A 15,113-nucleotide genomic window follows, 5' to 3' on the forward strand; every position below is an offset into this window, starting at 1 on the left:
TGCCCAAATCCTTCAGCATCTGGCATTTCCAGTCATTCTCAGTAATACTCTGCTTCTTTATTTTTCCCACAATTTACATAAGCTGCTATTTTCTCCATTCTGCATCCTTCTGCAAACTCCGAGTCTTCTTCACAACATACTTTCCCACACAGCGTTGTGCCATCTTACAAATTTAACTACCATGCCTTCGTTCCTCTCATCTAAGTCAGTGACATAAATTATAAAAAGTTGAGGCCTATGGGACTCTAACCATCACATAAAGACCATTTTATCCATGCTAATATGTTACTCCCAACGCCACGCGCTTTTATTTTCCTCAACAACCTATGATATGAACATAGAACATAGAACATTACAGCACAGTACAGGCCCTTCGATGTTGTGCCGACCTGTCATACCAATCTCAAGTCCATCTAACCTACACTATTCCATGTACGTCCATATGCTTGTCCAATGACGACTTAAATGTACCTAAAGTTGGCAAATCTACTACCATTGCAGGCAAAGCGTTCCATTCCCTTACTACTCTCTGAGTAAAGAAACTACCTCTGACATCTGTCCTATATCTTTCACCCCTCAATTTAAAGCTATGCCCCCTCGTGCTCACCGTCACCATCCTAGGAAAAAGGCTCTCCCTATCCACCCTATCTAACCCTCTGATTATTTTATATGTTTCAATTAAGTCACCTCTCAACCTTCTTCTCTCTAACGAAAACAACCTCATCAAATGCTTTCTGGAAATCTAATTAAAGTATGTCTATTGCCTACCCTTATTGAAAGAAGATATTACTCCTTCAAAGAAGTCTAAATAATAAATTTGTTAAGAATAATTTTCTCTTCACAACACCACTCTGAATCTTCCCAGTTACCTAGAGTTTTTAAGGACCAATTCTAATAACTTCCCCACAACAGGTGTCAAGTTAACTATCTCATAACCTCACGTTTTCTGCCTCATTCCCTTCTTGAATAGAGGCATTATGTTTTCTTTTTTCCAGTGTGATTGAACATTTTCAACACTAACACATTGACAATTCTTTTAAGCCTTGTCAGCCTGCTTGTGATTGTAATTCCAACAAGTCTTTCCGTCCCCCTCTCTCACCTGATTTACAGCTATTTCTGGAATGGTTTTTGTATCCTCCATAATGAAGACTTGGCCAAAATTTGTTTAGTTCATCCACCGTTTCCTTATTATCCTCTCTTACCTCCTTATTCCCTCCCCCTAAAGGACTAACACTGACTTTAGTTACTCTATTCCTTCTAAAGTACCTGTAAGAAGATTTGCTACCCATTTTTACATTTGTAGCTTTGTACATGTTAGCTGAACTTTATTATTTGTTTCATACATTAAAAGATAAACCACAGGTAAGTGCTAAGATATAACTGCAATCAAGGTATTTTATTGATTATTTGGTTGAAATAAACCAGTCACATAAGTTCAACATAAAAGCAAGATCCTTCATAAAATTGTCTTCTAAGTATATTCCCCCCAGGTGTCCGACAAACTAGCGTTTCCTCATGCCCTGATCTGAGCTGTCGTGAAGTGGGGGCTTTTTTTTCCTGCCATGTTAGCAGGTACACCTTAATTTCTGTTACCATTTCCGAGAATTAGCTGTTCACCGATATTCATTACAACCCAATGACTCCCACAGATACCTTGATTATACTTTCTTGTGGTAAATATTTCTAAGGCAGATAGGTTGTTGTTAAACAACGGGGTAAAAGGTTATTGGGGTAGACAGGAATGCAGATTTGAAGTTACAATCAGATCAACTGTGATCTTACTGAATGGTGGGGCACAAATGAGGGGCTGAATGGCCTACTCTTGCTGTATATTAAATGATCCTCACACTCCGCTTTATTAAGGACTCTATTCCATTTTCTCAGTTTCTCCATCACATCTATTGTAATGATGGAGCTTCCACAAAGGTTCCCTACCAAATTTCTTCCTTCACCTTCATGGGATCACAGAATCCTTACAGTACAGAAAGAGGCTATTTGGTCCATCAAGACGGACACCAACAACCAATCCAGTATGCCCCACCCAATCCCCAAAACCCAACATTTACCATGGCTAATCCACCTAATCTGCACTGCTGTGGACCCTATGGGGCAAATCAGCATGGTCAATCCACCTACATTGCATATCTTTGGTCTGTGGCAAGAAACTGCAGCACCCAGCAGAAACGCACACAAACACTGGGAGAATGTGTAAACTCCAAGGATTCCACATAACATGGTGCACAGACCCTGGAACAGTTTCCGACCCATTTTTGACGTTATCACATTCTACCCCACTGACCTCCCTATTGTTACGTACGGTTATCCTGCCCTATTTTTCTTACCTTCAGCTTGACATCAGCACCATCCCTTCCCCACCCTGTCACCTTCCCAAATAATTGCAGTGACATTTTCCCTTTGATCTCCTCCTACTCACTGGTGAAGTCCTCAAACAATTCTTCTTGGTGAAGCAACAAATTACTTGTATTTCTTCAGCTACTGACGTATAGACTTGAACCAAAAGATTAAAACCACAATATACACAACAGATTCCATATTTCCAAACTCCAAAGCTTAATGGCACTGTAAGCAACAAGCCATTCACTTCTGTACTCCATACCAGAAGCTACAAGTGCAATTAGCAGAATATTTGACCAAATTAGCTGGATAAGAGATTAGTTATGGACAACTACTGTTTTTAAGAACTAACATTACACCTTCGGTGCAAGCAACACATCACAGACAGCCTCTTCTGAAATGTATCACTGAAAAACAGAGGCTTTTTTAATACATTGGCACTTACCATAGGTATGAAAGGTTCTTCTCTGTTGCTCAAACATGAAATCATTGATGTGGGCAGGTTCAGTGTATCCAGACAGCATATTTCTAGGAGCAGCCATCTGCTGCGTCCTGAAAGGGTTCACTGGACCAAACTGAAATAAATAATAGGTCCACTTGGTTTTTTTTTAACTCAAATACATTTCATTTTATTCTGTGTTATGGAATTTCAGTCACAAAGCACATCACACCACAAAATTTGAAACTACAGTCGCTGATTTCATAATGACACTATTAATGTTGAAACATGAAATGAACACAGACTACAAATTAAGTTGTGACAACCAAATGAGTAAAAATTATCATGAGGAAAAGCGTCAGAGACTCTTTTAAAAGAAACTAAGTTTGAAAAATGTCCTGTTAGGTGTTTTCTGTTATTGCAGTATTCAAATGAACTAATCAGAGATCCATTAACTGCAAAAATATTTTGGAAACAATTTTATTTAATGATCTGCAGTCCAATTACAAAGTACTAACTAAATAACACTGATCGAAGATGAAAGAATATTGCTAACAGTTCAATGGACTGAATTTCATACCCAGCTCACCAGCATATTTGAAGATGGGCTGGGTTTATAAAGTGGGTGGCCAGCCTGCTAATTTTTCACCCGACGTTTTCTTACTTTATATTAAAGTTCCTCATTTATCTCAAAAACTAACCAAAATTAGAAACAAAAACAGAAATTGCTGGAAAAACTCATAAGGTCTGGAAGCATCTGTGGAGAGAAATCAGAGCTAATATTTCAGGTCCAGTAACCCTCCTTCACAACACTGGATCCAAAATATTAACTCTGATTTCTCTCCACAGTTTTCTCTTCACCCGCTGAGTTTTTCCAGCAATTTCTGTTCTTGTTTCTAATTTCCAGCATCCACAGATATTTCCGTTTTCTTGATTATGAATGAAAATTAACCTTGCAGTGACTGGATCAACAGGCCAGCAGCTGGTTTTTAGGACCCTCATTCTGAGGTCACGATGCAATACTGGAGGCAGCAGAATAAAATAGCCAACAGTATTCTAACATTAACTGTATATGTGGGATTAGATTCAGCTTTAACCTTTGTCTCTTATTTTGCTTGTTTAAAATGCCTATCCCACTTTTCCAACAAAATACTGCAAAATTGTAACGAGAAAAATGATGCAGCAATACATCTACAAAGTCTTTCATTTGTGAAGTACTTCCTCTATACCTAAATTATTTAAACAGCTGAACAAAAGCATTCAGTAACTGGTAAGCAGTGTTAATAGGATTATCTACGGCTACTGAAAGGTAGAAAGAATTAAAATGAAATAAATTATTTATGATTTGTTGAGTACAGTAAAGCTGTAGTAATGGATTTAAGATAAACATATGCTATGAGCACAAACTGAAACATAAATCACATTCATTGAATTCCCTGGCACACAACATCATGGGGTCTGGAGTATAGATGTGAAAATTGTATGGTTCATAACCAGGGAGGGAAAACAGTGGATAGAGAACAGCGTAAATTGTAGGTGGGAACTATGAATGGACAAGTCAGAAATTTTAGGATTTTAAGTATCTTAAGATCTTGACAAAAGCATATGTATATTTACTTAATTGCACCAAGATGCAGCTAGTTGTGACAGCAGAGGTAGCATGCACTTTGACAGAAACTGACCCTGATGTCAGTCATAGCTCAGGGGTAGTATTTTCAACAGAAATGTTTGTGGGCTCAAGTTCCAATCCAAAAACTTAAGCAATCAACATAGGCTGATATTTCCTGTGCAACATTGCAGGGATACTATTTGAGATATCATCTTTCGAAGAGTTATACAGTCATACAACACAGAAACAGACCTTTCAGTCCTTTCAAGTCAACTACGTTTCCTAAACTGCGCTAGTGTTATTTGCCCAAGGCTCTCTGATGAAGGGTCTAGGCCCGAAACGTCAGCTTTTGTGCTCCCGAGATGCTGCTTGGCCTGCTGTGTTCATCCAGCTCCACACTTTGTTATCTCGGATTCTCCAGCATCCACCGGGAGCTGCTCCCCAGCTCTGCTCTCACCTCACTGACAACCAAGAGGCCCCAGCCCAGCTCCAGATTCCACTATTGCCTCGCTGACAACTAGGAGTCCCTGGCTCCGTTACTGCTGCCTGAAGTAGGCTCCACGCATACCATACTGCTGTCACCTGGAATCCCTGCTCATAGTACACCATAACTGCAAGTCCCTAGATTGGCTGCCAGACTGTCCCTGCCAGACTGTCCCAAGACTCTAGATGCTCTCCTCTGCTGCCAAAATGACAATTAAAACAGGCAAAAAGGAAAGGGAAAGAAAGGAGGAAGCAGCCACCTGGAGCAGACAAGCCAGCACCCCAAAACTGCCTACCTTGCCAGCACCACTATCTTGCACACTAAGGCCATATTATTCACACCCAGGAAACAGAAGTAGGCGAGGGGCTTTTGTCAGTGTTAACTGATCACCACTGACTGAATCTCACTTTGTACACGCCCATGTGCCAGGCTGTTTGCAATTAGCTTCTCCCATTGGTTGAACAAAGCAAAGAAATTATCAAACAAATTGTTTTTAAAATGTGCAGCAATCTCCCCCACAATCTTTGATTTTTAACAGTCCTTTTCCTATTTTAGTCAAAATTACAGAAAAATAAAGAGAACTAGTCCTTGTATTTTCAAAAAATTTCAAGTGATGCCATCAAAACAGTATGTCACAATTTGCTTTTTTGCAAGCTCTGGTCACCATCTCCAGCTTGGTACTGCACTTACTGAAAACTGACAGGACAATAAAATTTGCCTTGATATAGGGTCATTAACAAAGTATATTCTATTCCAGAAAACTTATTGGTGAAGAACGGAACTGGTCGCAATCTCTGTAAATTAATCCTCAAATGTGGGCTGAATTACACATCACACACACACATCTAAACTGTTAATTACACTTAGATACTAACACAAAAGCAGAATACTATGAATGTTGGAGCCACAATTTTAGTCTATGTCTATCTATAAGACGTATAATGAATATTTAATTAAGGCACTGCTTGCATACAACTAAATATAATCAATGAATTACAGTTAATGAAATTAATGGACAGTTAACAAAAAGGTTCCAACTCTTAGCCAACATCCTGGAAAACACAGTTCACTGAAGTTATAAATAGCAGTTAACACAGATTCTGGGGAGTTAAAAGCTTCTTCTTTTAGGGTTCAAGTCTGCCAAAAGAGGCTGAAGGACGAATCGTATTTTGGACTTTTGAAAGATGAGAAATTTAGTGCAGTTATTTTGAGCATGCACTTTCTGACATTTTTCAGTATTTTCAGCATATAATTTACAGGATGTAAATTATATTTCATGACATTTCTATATGCATAATAATGGGCTGTCAATCAAGGGTGAAATCAAAAGAACTGAAATAAAATGAGTTAAACATGAGATTCTCAATTGAACAGATTGTGACCATTCAAGCTGCCAACAGAATTATGTTGCGGGTGAGATATTTAGTGGTATGGCCACATCCAATTTGCTCTCCTACACATTTGATACAGAAACAGTATAGCGTAAGACTTCAAATTATGCAGAATGTCAATGATGAGCAAAGACAGATTAATTGAAAACAAGGATCATCTAAACAGAACACATTTAAAATGTACAACAATTATTATCCTTTGGATTATCCAGATACTTAGGTACTGTAGATATTTAATTGATATGAACTTTGGTTCTATTTTTGCAAAAGCAATAAAACTGTTAATAAAGACCACAATGTTTACAGTTAACATTTTTCAAATGTGTGCTTTCAGAATCTTAAACAGTGTTCACAAGTGTTATGGCTGAATATAAAGCAAATGTTTGCAATATGAAGTGAAAATAATGCGGAAGTGATTGCTTAATGGTATTATTGCTAGAATGTCAATCCAGAGAGCCAGGTAACTAAGTTAACAAGGTGTAGAGCTGGATGAACACTGCAGGCCAAGCAGCATCATAGGAGCAGGAAAGCTGACCTTTCAGGAAGGGTCTTGGCCCAAACTTCAGCTTTCCTGCTCCTCTGATGCTGCTTGACCTGCAGTGTTCATTCAGCTCTATACGTTGTTATCTCGGATTCTCCAACAACTGAAACAATTTTAACCCAGCTAACTAACATCTGGGGACCTGGGTTCGAATCCAACCATCGCAGATGATGAAATTTAACTTCCAAAATGCAAGTGATGAAGTGCTACCTCATAAGTTTGTGATGAAAGCTAGGGGTTATTGAATAAAAGGGATAGAAGCAATATAGGTTCAAAACTGGCTGAATGACAGGAAGCAGACATTAGTGATCAATGATATTTTCTTGGCTCGAGGAAAATTTTTTATTGGGTTCCCCAGTGGCTGGTATCGGGACCTGTATTTCCCCCCTATACATACGAATCATCGAAGTCTTAGTGTGCGGTAAACAATTTCAAAGTTCACAAATGATTCAAAACTTGGATTTTGGTTTGATTTATTATTGTCATATGTACCAAGATACAAGGAAAAGTGCTGTTTTGCATGCTAACCTGACAACTCATACTTTAAGTACATCTGAGTAATAGAACAGAACGCAAAATATATAATGTTATAAAGGTGTTAATTATAAACTGAAATGACAGTGTAGAGCTCCAAAAGACATTGACATAATCGGTACATAGGTGGCAGACGAATTTCATTGCATGTGAGGGGACGCGCTTTGCTTGGAAGAATATAATAGTGTATAATCCTAAAGGGTATGCAGGATCAGAGGGACCTGGGTGTACATGAGCACAGATCACCAAAGGTGGTAGGACACTTGAGACAGCAATTCATGAAATATACAGTACCTTCAGTCTTATTAATAAGTAGTGATGATGTGGAGGTACCAGTGTCAGACTGAGGTGGACAAAGTCAGAAGTCACACAACGTCAGGTTATAGTCCAACAGGTGTATTTAGAATCACTCAAGCTTTTGGAGCACAGCTCCTTCATCAGGTGCAGTCACGAAATCAGGTGCACCTGAAGAAGGAGCAGCACTCCACAAGGGTGTGCGATTCCCAATAAATTTGTTGGGTAAACCTGGTGTCGTGTGACTGCTGACTTATTAATGGGTAGAGAGTAGACAAGCAAGGAAGAGATATTCAACTTGTGTAAGATACTTTGTAGACCTCAGATCTGGATGCAGCATTATAGAAAGGATTGGAACACTTTAGAGATAGTGCAGAAGGGATTTAGAAGAATGATTGTAGGGATGAGAAATTTTAGTTATGAAGACTGATTAAAGAAACAGAATACAGCAGGAATAGGCCATTCAGTCTTTGAGCCTGCTCAGTCAGTCATTATGATCATGGCTGTTCATCCAGCTCAATAGTTAGTTCCTGCTTTTACCCCGTATGCTTCGGTCCCTTTAATCCCAAGTGCTGTAATGTTTTGTATTGTACAAAATTCCACAGACTCACCATTCTCTGAGTGAAGAGACTTCTCCTTATCTCAGTCCTAAATGGTTTACCTTGTATCCTCCCGCACCATCAGGAACATCCTTTCTGCATCTATGCTCTCCAGTCCTGGTGGAATTTGATAGGTTTCTATGAAATCCTCACTCATGCTTCTAAATCTAAGTGAAAATAATCCTAACACATTCAACATATCCTCAGTCCCAGCATCCCAGGAATCAGTTTGGTAAAATTTCGCCATACTCCTCTACAGCAAGGACACCCTTCCTCAGCTTACAAAGCCAAAACTGCACACAATATTCCCGGTGAAGACTCACTAATACGTTGTACAACTGCAGCAAGATATCACTGCTCCTGTACTCAAATCATTTCGAGATGAAAGTTCACATGCCATTTGGCTTCTTTATCACCTATTGCACCTTGCATGGTCACCTTCACCGACTGGTGTAGAAGGACACACCGGTCTCAGTGCAGATTCCCCTGTGAGAACATGCAGCAATTCAGAGAACAAACTGCCTTCCTGTTTTTGCTATCAAAGTGAATTTCAATTTCACATTTAGCTACATTGTAATGCATCTGCTATGCATTTGCCCACTGACAATTTATCCCAATCCTGTCAGCGAACCCAACCTCTCTGATGAGGGGTCTAGGCCCGAAACGTCAGCTTTTGTGCTCCTGAGATGCTGCTGGGCCTGCTGTGTTCATCCAGCCTCACATTTATTATGTCCTCAGTTTTGTGTCATTTACAAATTTGGAGATACTACTTTTAGTTCTCTCACCTAAATCATCAGAGTACACTGTGAATAGCTGGTGTGCGAGCATTGATCCCTGTGGCACAGCATTAGTCACTGCCTGCCATTCGGAAAACATCTGTTTATCAATGCTCTTTGTTACTTGTCTGTCAACCATTCTTGTCTCAATCTCAATGCACTACCACCAATCCAATGCAATTTAATTTTACACACTAATCTCTTATGTGGGACTTTGATGAAGGCTTTCAGAAAGAAAGAGTTGGTGCATACCTGAAAGGCTTTAGTGCACAGCTTACTATCAGCGAAGAGAAATCACATCTAGAGTGAGACACAGCAGAGTGGTATATAATTCAAGAATTTGGAGTAGAGCAGAGGGAAAAAAAGTGCTTTGTCCTTCTTTTTTTGGCTCATAGTTTGCAGGTCTTTTTTGAAAACGGGATAAATTGAAGCCCAGGATCAGAGGCCCAGCACATGATAGACATCACAGGTGATAACTACTAATTTAACTATCTATTTTGAGATTGAAGTTAACAAACTGAAATTAACAAGCTACAAATTAAAAGTGTAGTACAAAGTTTTATAAATCAAATTAAGAACTAAGTAATTAAAACAGAGTTGCCAGGCCAGGTGATGTGCTGTAACAGAATAACATGGGAGCTGGTCGATACCACTGTGGTTCACTGTGACCACACTTGTAGCAAGTGTTGGTTGCTTGAGGAACTCCAGCTCAGAGTTGATGAGCTGGAGTTTGAGCTTCAAACACGGCGACACATCAGGGAGGGGGAAACGTTACGTGAACACTCAAGAGGCAGACACAGCCCTTACATTAAATATATTGAATGCAGTTAGTGGTCGGGGATAGAAAGTTACACCAAGTTGTACCAATCCAGCAGTACAGCCTCAGCCCCTGTACTTCTCTGAAGAAGTTAGAGATTGTTGCTCCCTGTGTGGATGAGAGTGGTGCCGGAGGGAGAATAAGCAAATTGACCATAGTACTGGTATAGATGTATACAGAAAAAAAGTTCTGCGGAGGGAATATACGCAGTAGAGGCTAAATTAAAAGGCAGTACCAAAAAGGCATTAATGTCTGCATTGCAATCTGAGTGACAAGCAAACTGGTACAGGGTCAACAAGATTTAAGAGGTAACTGTGTGACTCAAAGATTAGTGTGGGAGAAATGGATTTGAATTCATAAGAAATTGGCACCAGTAGTGGGGAAGGAGAGAGCAGTTTCGATGGGGTAAGTTCCACTTGAAATATGCTGGGATCAGAATAATGTCGCTAGAACTCTAAATAGGGCTTTATGCTATATAATTTGGGGAAGTCGGTTCAGTTGTATGGAAAATTATGGAAAAAGTCAAACGGGGGGGGGGGGGGAAAGAGAGAGAGAGAGAGAGAGAGAGAGAGAGAGAGAGAGGGTGTAGGGGAAGGCTTGGTAGATGCTATTAATCTTTCCAGAACAAGTATTAGGGCAGAGACAGGAATCTAATTTCAGGCACAGCAGATAAGGGGACATCCACAAGAAGAAGGCAGTCAACTGAAGATAATAGAATGTGAGGCAGGATGAACACAGCAGGCCCAGCAGCATCTCAGGAGCACAAAAGCTGACGTTTCGGGCCTAGACCCTTCATCAGAGAGGGGGATGGGGTGAGGGTTCTGGAATAAACAGGGAGAGAGGGGGAGGCGGACCGAAGATGGAGAGAAAAGAAGATAGGAGCAGAGGAGAGTATAGGTGGGGAGGTGGATAGGTCAGTCCAGGGAAGACGGACAGGTCAAGGAGGTGGGATGAGGTTAGTAGGTAGGAGGTGGAAGTGCGGCTTGGGGTGGGAGGAAGGGATGGGTGAGAGAAAGAACAGGTTAGGGAGGCAGAGACAGGCTGGACTGGTTTTGGGGTGGAGGGGAAGAGGCAGGTGCTGAGGAAGGTGATGTGACTGTGGTATCTGGTTTGCTTCAGGACATGGTCGAGCAGTTTCAAGGCTGAAGAGATTACAAGAGAGTTGCAGTGGGAGAGAGATTCCCTGAGGTTGGTCCGGAGAGAGGAGGGTAATTTCTCCAGGTTAGGCACCCCAAGCCGCACCTCCACCTCCTACCTACTAACCTCATCCCACCTCCTTGACCTGTCCGTCTTCCCTGGACTGACCTATTCCCCCCGCTACCTCCCCACCTATACTCTCCTCTCCACCTATCTTCTTTTCTCTCCATCTTCTGTCCGCCTCCCCCCTCTCCCTATTTATTCCAGAACCCTCACCCCATCCCCCTCTCTGATGAAGGGTCTAGGCCGAAACGTCAGCTTTTGTGCTCCTGAGATGCTGCTGGGCTCTGCTCCTATCTTCTTTTCTCTCCATCTTCGGTCCGCCTCCCCCTCTCTCCCTATTTATTCCAGAACCCTCACCCCATCCCCCTCTCTGATGAAGGGTCTAAGCCCAAAACGTCAGCTTTTGTGCTCCTGAGATGCTGCTGGGCCTGCTGTGTTCATCCAGGCTAACATTTTATTATCTTGGATTCTCCAGCATCTGCAGTTCCCATTATCACAGTCAACTGAAGATGTTGCACTTAAATGCATGCAATGTACAAAACAAGGTAAATGAGTTTGTAGTGCAGATTGAATCGGCACGTATGATATTGTAGGTGTCACAGAGACATGGCTGCAAGGGGACAGGGCTAGAAAATAAATAATCCCAAGATGTATGCCCTATCAAAAGGGTCAGACAGATGGGGCAGTGTTCCTTGCTGGTAAAAAATGAAATTAATTTGATTGCAAGAAGTGATATACAGTTGGAAGGCACAGAATTTGTGTGGGTAGAGTTGAGGAAACACAAACGGGAGTTGTGAACAGGCCTCCTATCAGGAGTCAAGATGTGGAGAACGACTTAACTCAGGAGATAGAAAAGACATGTAAAAAAGACACTATTACAATAATCATGGGGGACTTCAACATGCAGGTGGGTTGGGAAAAATCCAGGTTGTGAGTGGATCTAACGAAAAGGAATTCATGGAATATCTTTTTAGAGCAGTTTGTGGTCGTGCCCACTCAAACAGGCAATTCTGGATTTGGTTACATGCAATGAGGCTGACGGGATTAGGGTGCTTAAGGTGAAGAAACCCAAGAGGGCAATAATATGATAGAAGCGAGAAGCTGGAATCAGATGTAATGGTATCACAATTGAGTAAACAAAGACATGGGGGGGGGGGGGGGGGGGGGGGCTGGCCAGAGATAAATTGAAAGTGGAGCCCAGCAGGGAAGACAGTGGGGCAGTAATGGCAGGTGTTTGAGGGCAACTTGGAAGGCAGAGCAGAAATTCATCCCAAAGAAACAACATCCTGAGGGCAAAATGAGGCTACCTGACAAGGGAAGTCAGGGACAGCATAAAAGCAGAAGATTAGTGCGAAGCCAGGGTTGGGAAGCCTTGGAAAACCAGCAGAGAATAAGTAAAAAAGCAATTGGGGTGGGGGGGTGGAGAAAAAGATGAAATATGTTACTAGCTAGCTTATTCTCATAAGAAGGTTGCAACAGTTTTTCTTCTATGTATAAAGGGTAAGGCAAGAGAGAGGCAAAAGCGGACATTAGGCTGATGTAAAATGAGGCTAAAGAAAAGTGGTAACGGGGAACAAAGAAATGGCACAGGAACTGAATAGGTACTTTGCATCAGTTTGCACAGTGGAAAACACCAGCAGTATACCAGAGAATCAGGGGGCAGAGGTGAGTCTAACGGACATAACTAAGTAAAGGATGCTGAGGAAGCTGAAAGATCTGTCAATGTATAAATCACCCACATTTGATTGATTACATCCCATAATTCTGAAGGAAATAGTTGAGGAGATTGAAGAAGCATTGTGGTGATTTTTCAGGATCAGGGGAGTCAGGAAAGGTCCCAGAGTACTGGAAAACAGCTAATCAAACACTCCTGTTTAAGAAAGAAGAAAGGCGATAGAGTTAGGGTGCGGATTACTGAAAAAAAGGGGCGGCACGGTGGATCAGTGGTTGGCACTGCTGTCTCACAGTGCCAGGGACCCAAGTTCAATTCCACCATCAGGTGACTGTCTGTGTGAAGATTGCGTATTCTCCCCGTGGCTGCGTGGGTTTCCTCCGGGTGCTCCGGTTTCCTCTTACAGTCCAAAGATGTGCAGGCTAGGTGGATTGATGTGCTAAATTGCCCATAGTGTTCAGGGATGTGTAGATTAGGTGGGTTTACGGGGGAATGGGTCTAGGTGAGTGGGTATGGACTTGTTGGGCTGAAGGGCCTGTTTCCACTGTACAGGGATTCTATTTCTATTAAGGATTAGGAAACTAAAGGCTAACACGGCGTCAGAAATTGATCAGATTTGAGAGACCATTATTAGGGATGGAATCGCACAGTACTTGAAATTGCATGGTAACACAGGGCAGAGCAGCACAGCTTTGATAGCAGAGATCATGCCTGACAAAACTGCTAGAATTCTTTGAGGAAGTAATGAGCAAATTAGACAAAGGTGAGCCAGTAGATGTGATCGACATGGATTTCTAGAAGGCCTCGGACAAGGTGCTACACATGATGTTGCTAAGCAAAATAAGAGCCCACGTTCTTAGGGGCAAAATACTGGCATGGAAGAGGTTGGGATGTTTGACTGACAGAAGTCAGAGTAGGGATAAAAGGGGTGTTTTACAGAAGGCAGCTGGTGACTGGAACTGTTCCAAAATGGTCAGTATGGGGCCACTGTTATTCGGGTTACACATTATTTTGTTCCTTTTTTATCCATTTGTGTGATGTAGCATCACCAGCTGGTCTGCATTTATTGCCTGTCGCTAATTGCCTTTACAATGCCCGTAATTCTAGGATTCTGACCCAGGAATAGTGAAGAAAGAGTGATATATTTCAAAATCAGGATGGTGAATGGCTTGGAGGGGAACTTGTAGGTGGTCGTGTCGCCCAGTTATCTGCTGCTCTTACCCTTCTTGATGGAAGCAGTTGTGGGTTTGGAAGGTGCTGTCTCACGCTTTTTGGTGAATTTCTGTAAGGCATCTTGTAGATCATGTACACTGTTGCTACTGAGCATTGGTGGTAGTGACGGTGGATGTGTGTGCATGTGTGCGCAAGTGTTTTATCCTGGATGATGTCATCCTTCTTGAGTGTTGTTGGACCTGCACCCATTCTAAGAAAGCAGAAAGTATTCCAACACGCTCCTGACTGGTGCCTTGTAGATGATGATGCGGCTTTTGGGAGTCAGAAGGTGAGTTATCTGCTGCGGTATTCCTAGGCTTGAAGCCACTGTTTCAAGTCAATGGTAACCCCAAGGATCTTAATAGTGGAATATTCAGTACAGGAGTTGGCAGATCATGTTGCAGTTGTATAGGGTATTGGTTTGATCACATTTGCAATACTGCATACAGTTCTAGTCACCACATTACCAAAAGGATGTAGATGCTTTGGAGAGGATGCAGAGGAGGTTCACCAGAATGTTGCCTGGTATGGAGGGCGCTAGCTATGAAGAGAGGTTGAGTAGATTAGGATTATTTATATTAAAAAGATGGAGGTTGAGGGGGACCTGATTGAGGTCTACAAGATCATGAGAGGTATAGACAGGGTGAATAGCAAGAAGCATTTTCCCTCACAGTGGGAGACTCAATTACTAGGGGTCACAATTTCAAGGTGAGAGGGGAAATGTTTAAGGGGGATATGCGTGGAAAGCTCTTTACGCAGAGGGTAGTGGGTGCCTGGAATGCATTGCCAGACAGAAACATGAATGCTAGACAGATACATGAATGGGCAAGGAGCAGAGGGATACAAATCCTTGGAAAATAGATGACAGGTTGAGATAAAGGATCTGGATCAGCACAGGCTTGGAAGGCTGAAGGGCCTGTTCCTGTGCTGTAATTTTCTTTGTTCTTTGTTCAGGAATAACACCAATGAATGTCAAGGAGTGGTGGTTGGATTGTCCTTTTTTGGGAGATGGTCATTGCCTGGCATTTGTTTGGCATGATTGTTACTTCCCTTCTCAGTCCAAGCCTGGATATTGTTGAGATCTTGTTGCGTTTGAACATGGACTGCTTCCATCACTGAAGAGTTACAAATGATGCCGAACAACATGCAATCATCGGAACACATCCCAACTTCTGACTTTGTGATAGAGG

At 41.7% G+C, this 15,113-nt stretch overlaps 1 protein-coding gene across 1 annotated transcript in view; it reads right to left on the reverse strand.

The window, feature by feature from the left end:
* cdc40 (cell division cycle 40 homolog (S. cerevisiae)) overlaps window positions 1-15,113 on the reverse strand; it is a 122,642-nt gene that overhangs the window by 93,675 nt on the left and 13,854 nt on the right. Inside the window, exon 3 of the mRNA XM_048530521.2 lies at window positions 2,801-2,930. Within this exon, the coding sequence (XP_048386478.1) occupies window positions 2,801-2,930 (130 nt within the window). The remainder of the gene's footprint in view (window positions 1-2,800; window positions 2,931-15,113) is intronic.

Source organism: Stegostoma tigrinum, chromosome 4 (assembly GCF_030684315.1).
Source record: "Stegostoma tigrinum isolate sSteTig4 chromosome 4, sSteTig4.hap1, whole genome shotgun sequence".
In the NCBI taxonomy this organism is placed as follows: Eukaryota; Metazoa; Chordata; class Chondrichthyes; order Orectolobiformes; family Stegostomatidae; genus Stegostoma; species Stegostoma tigrinum.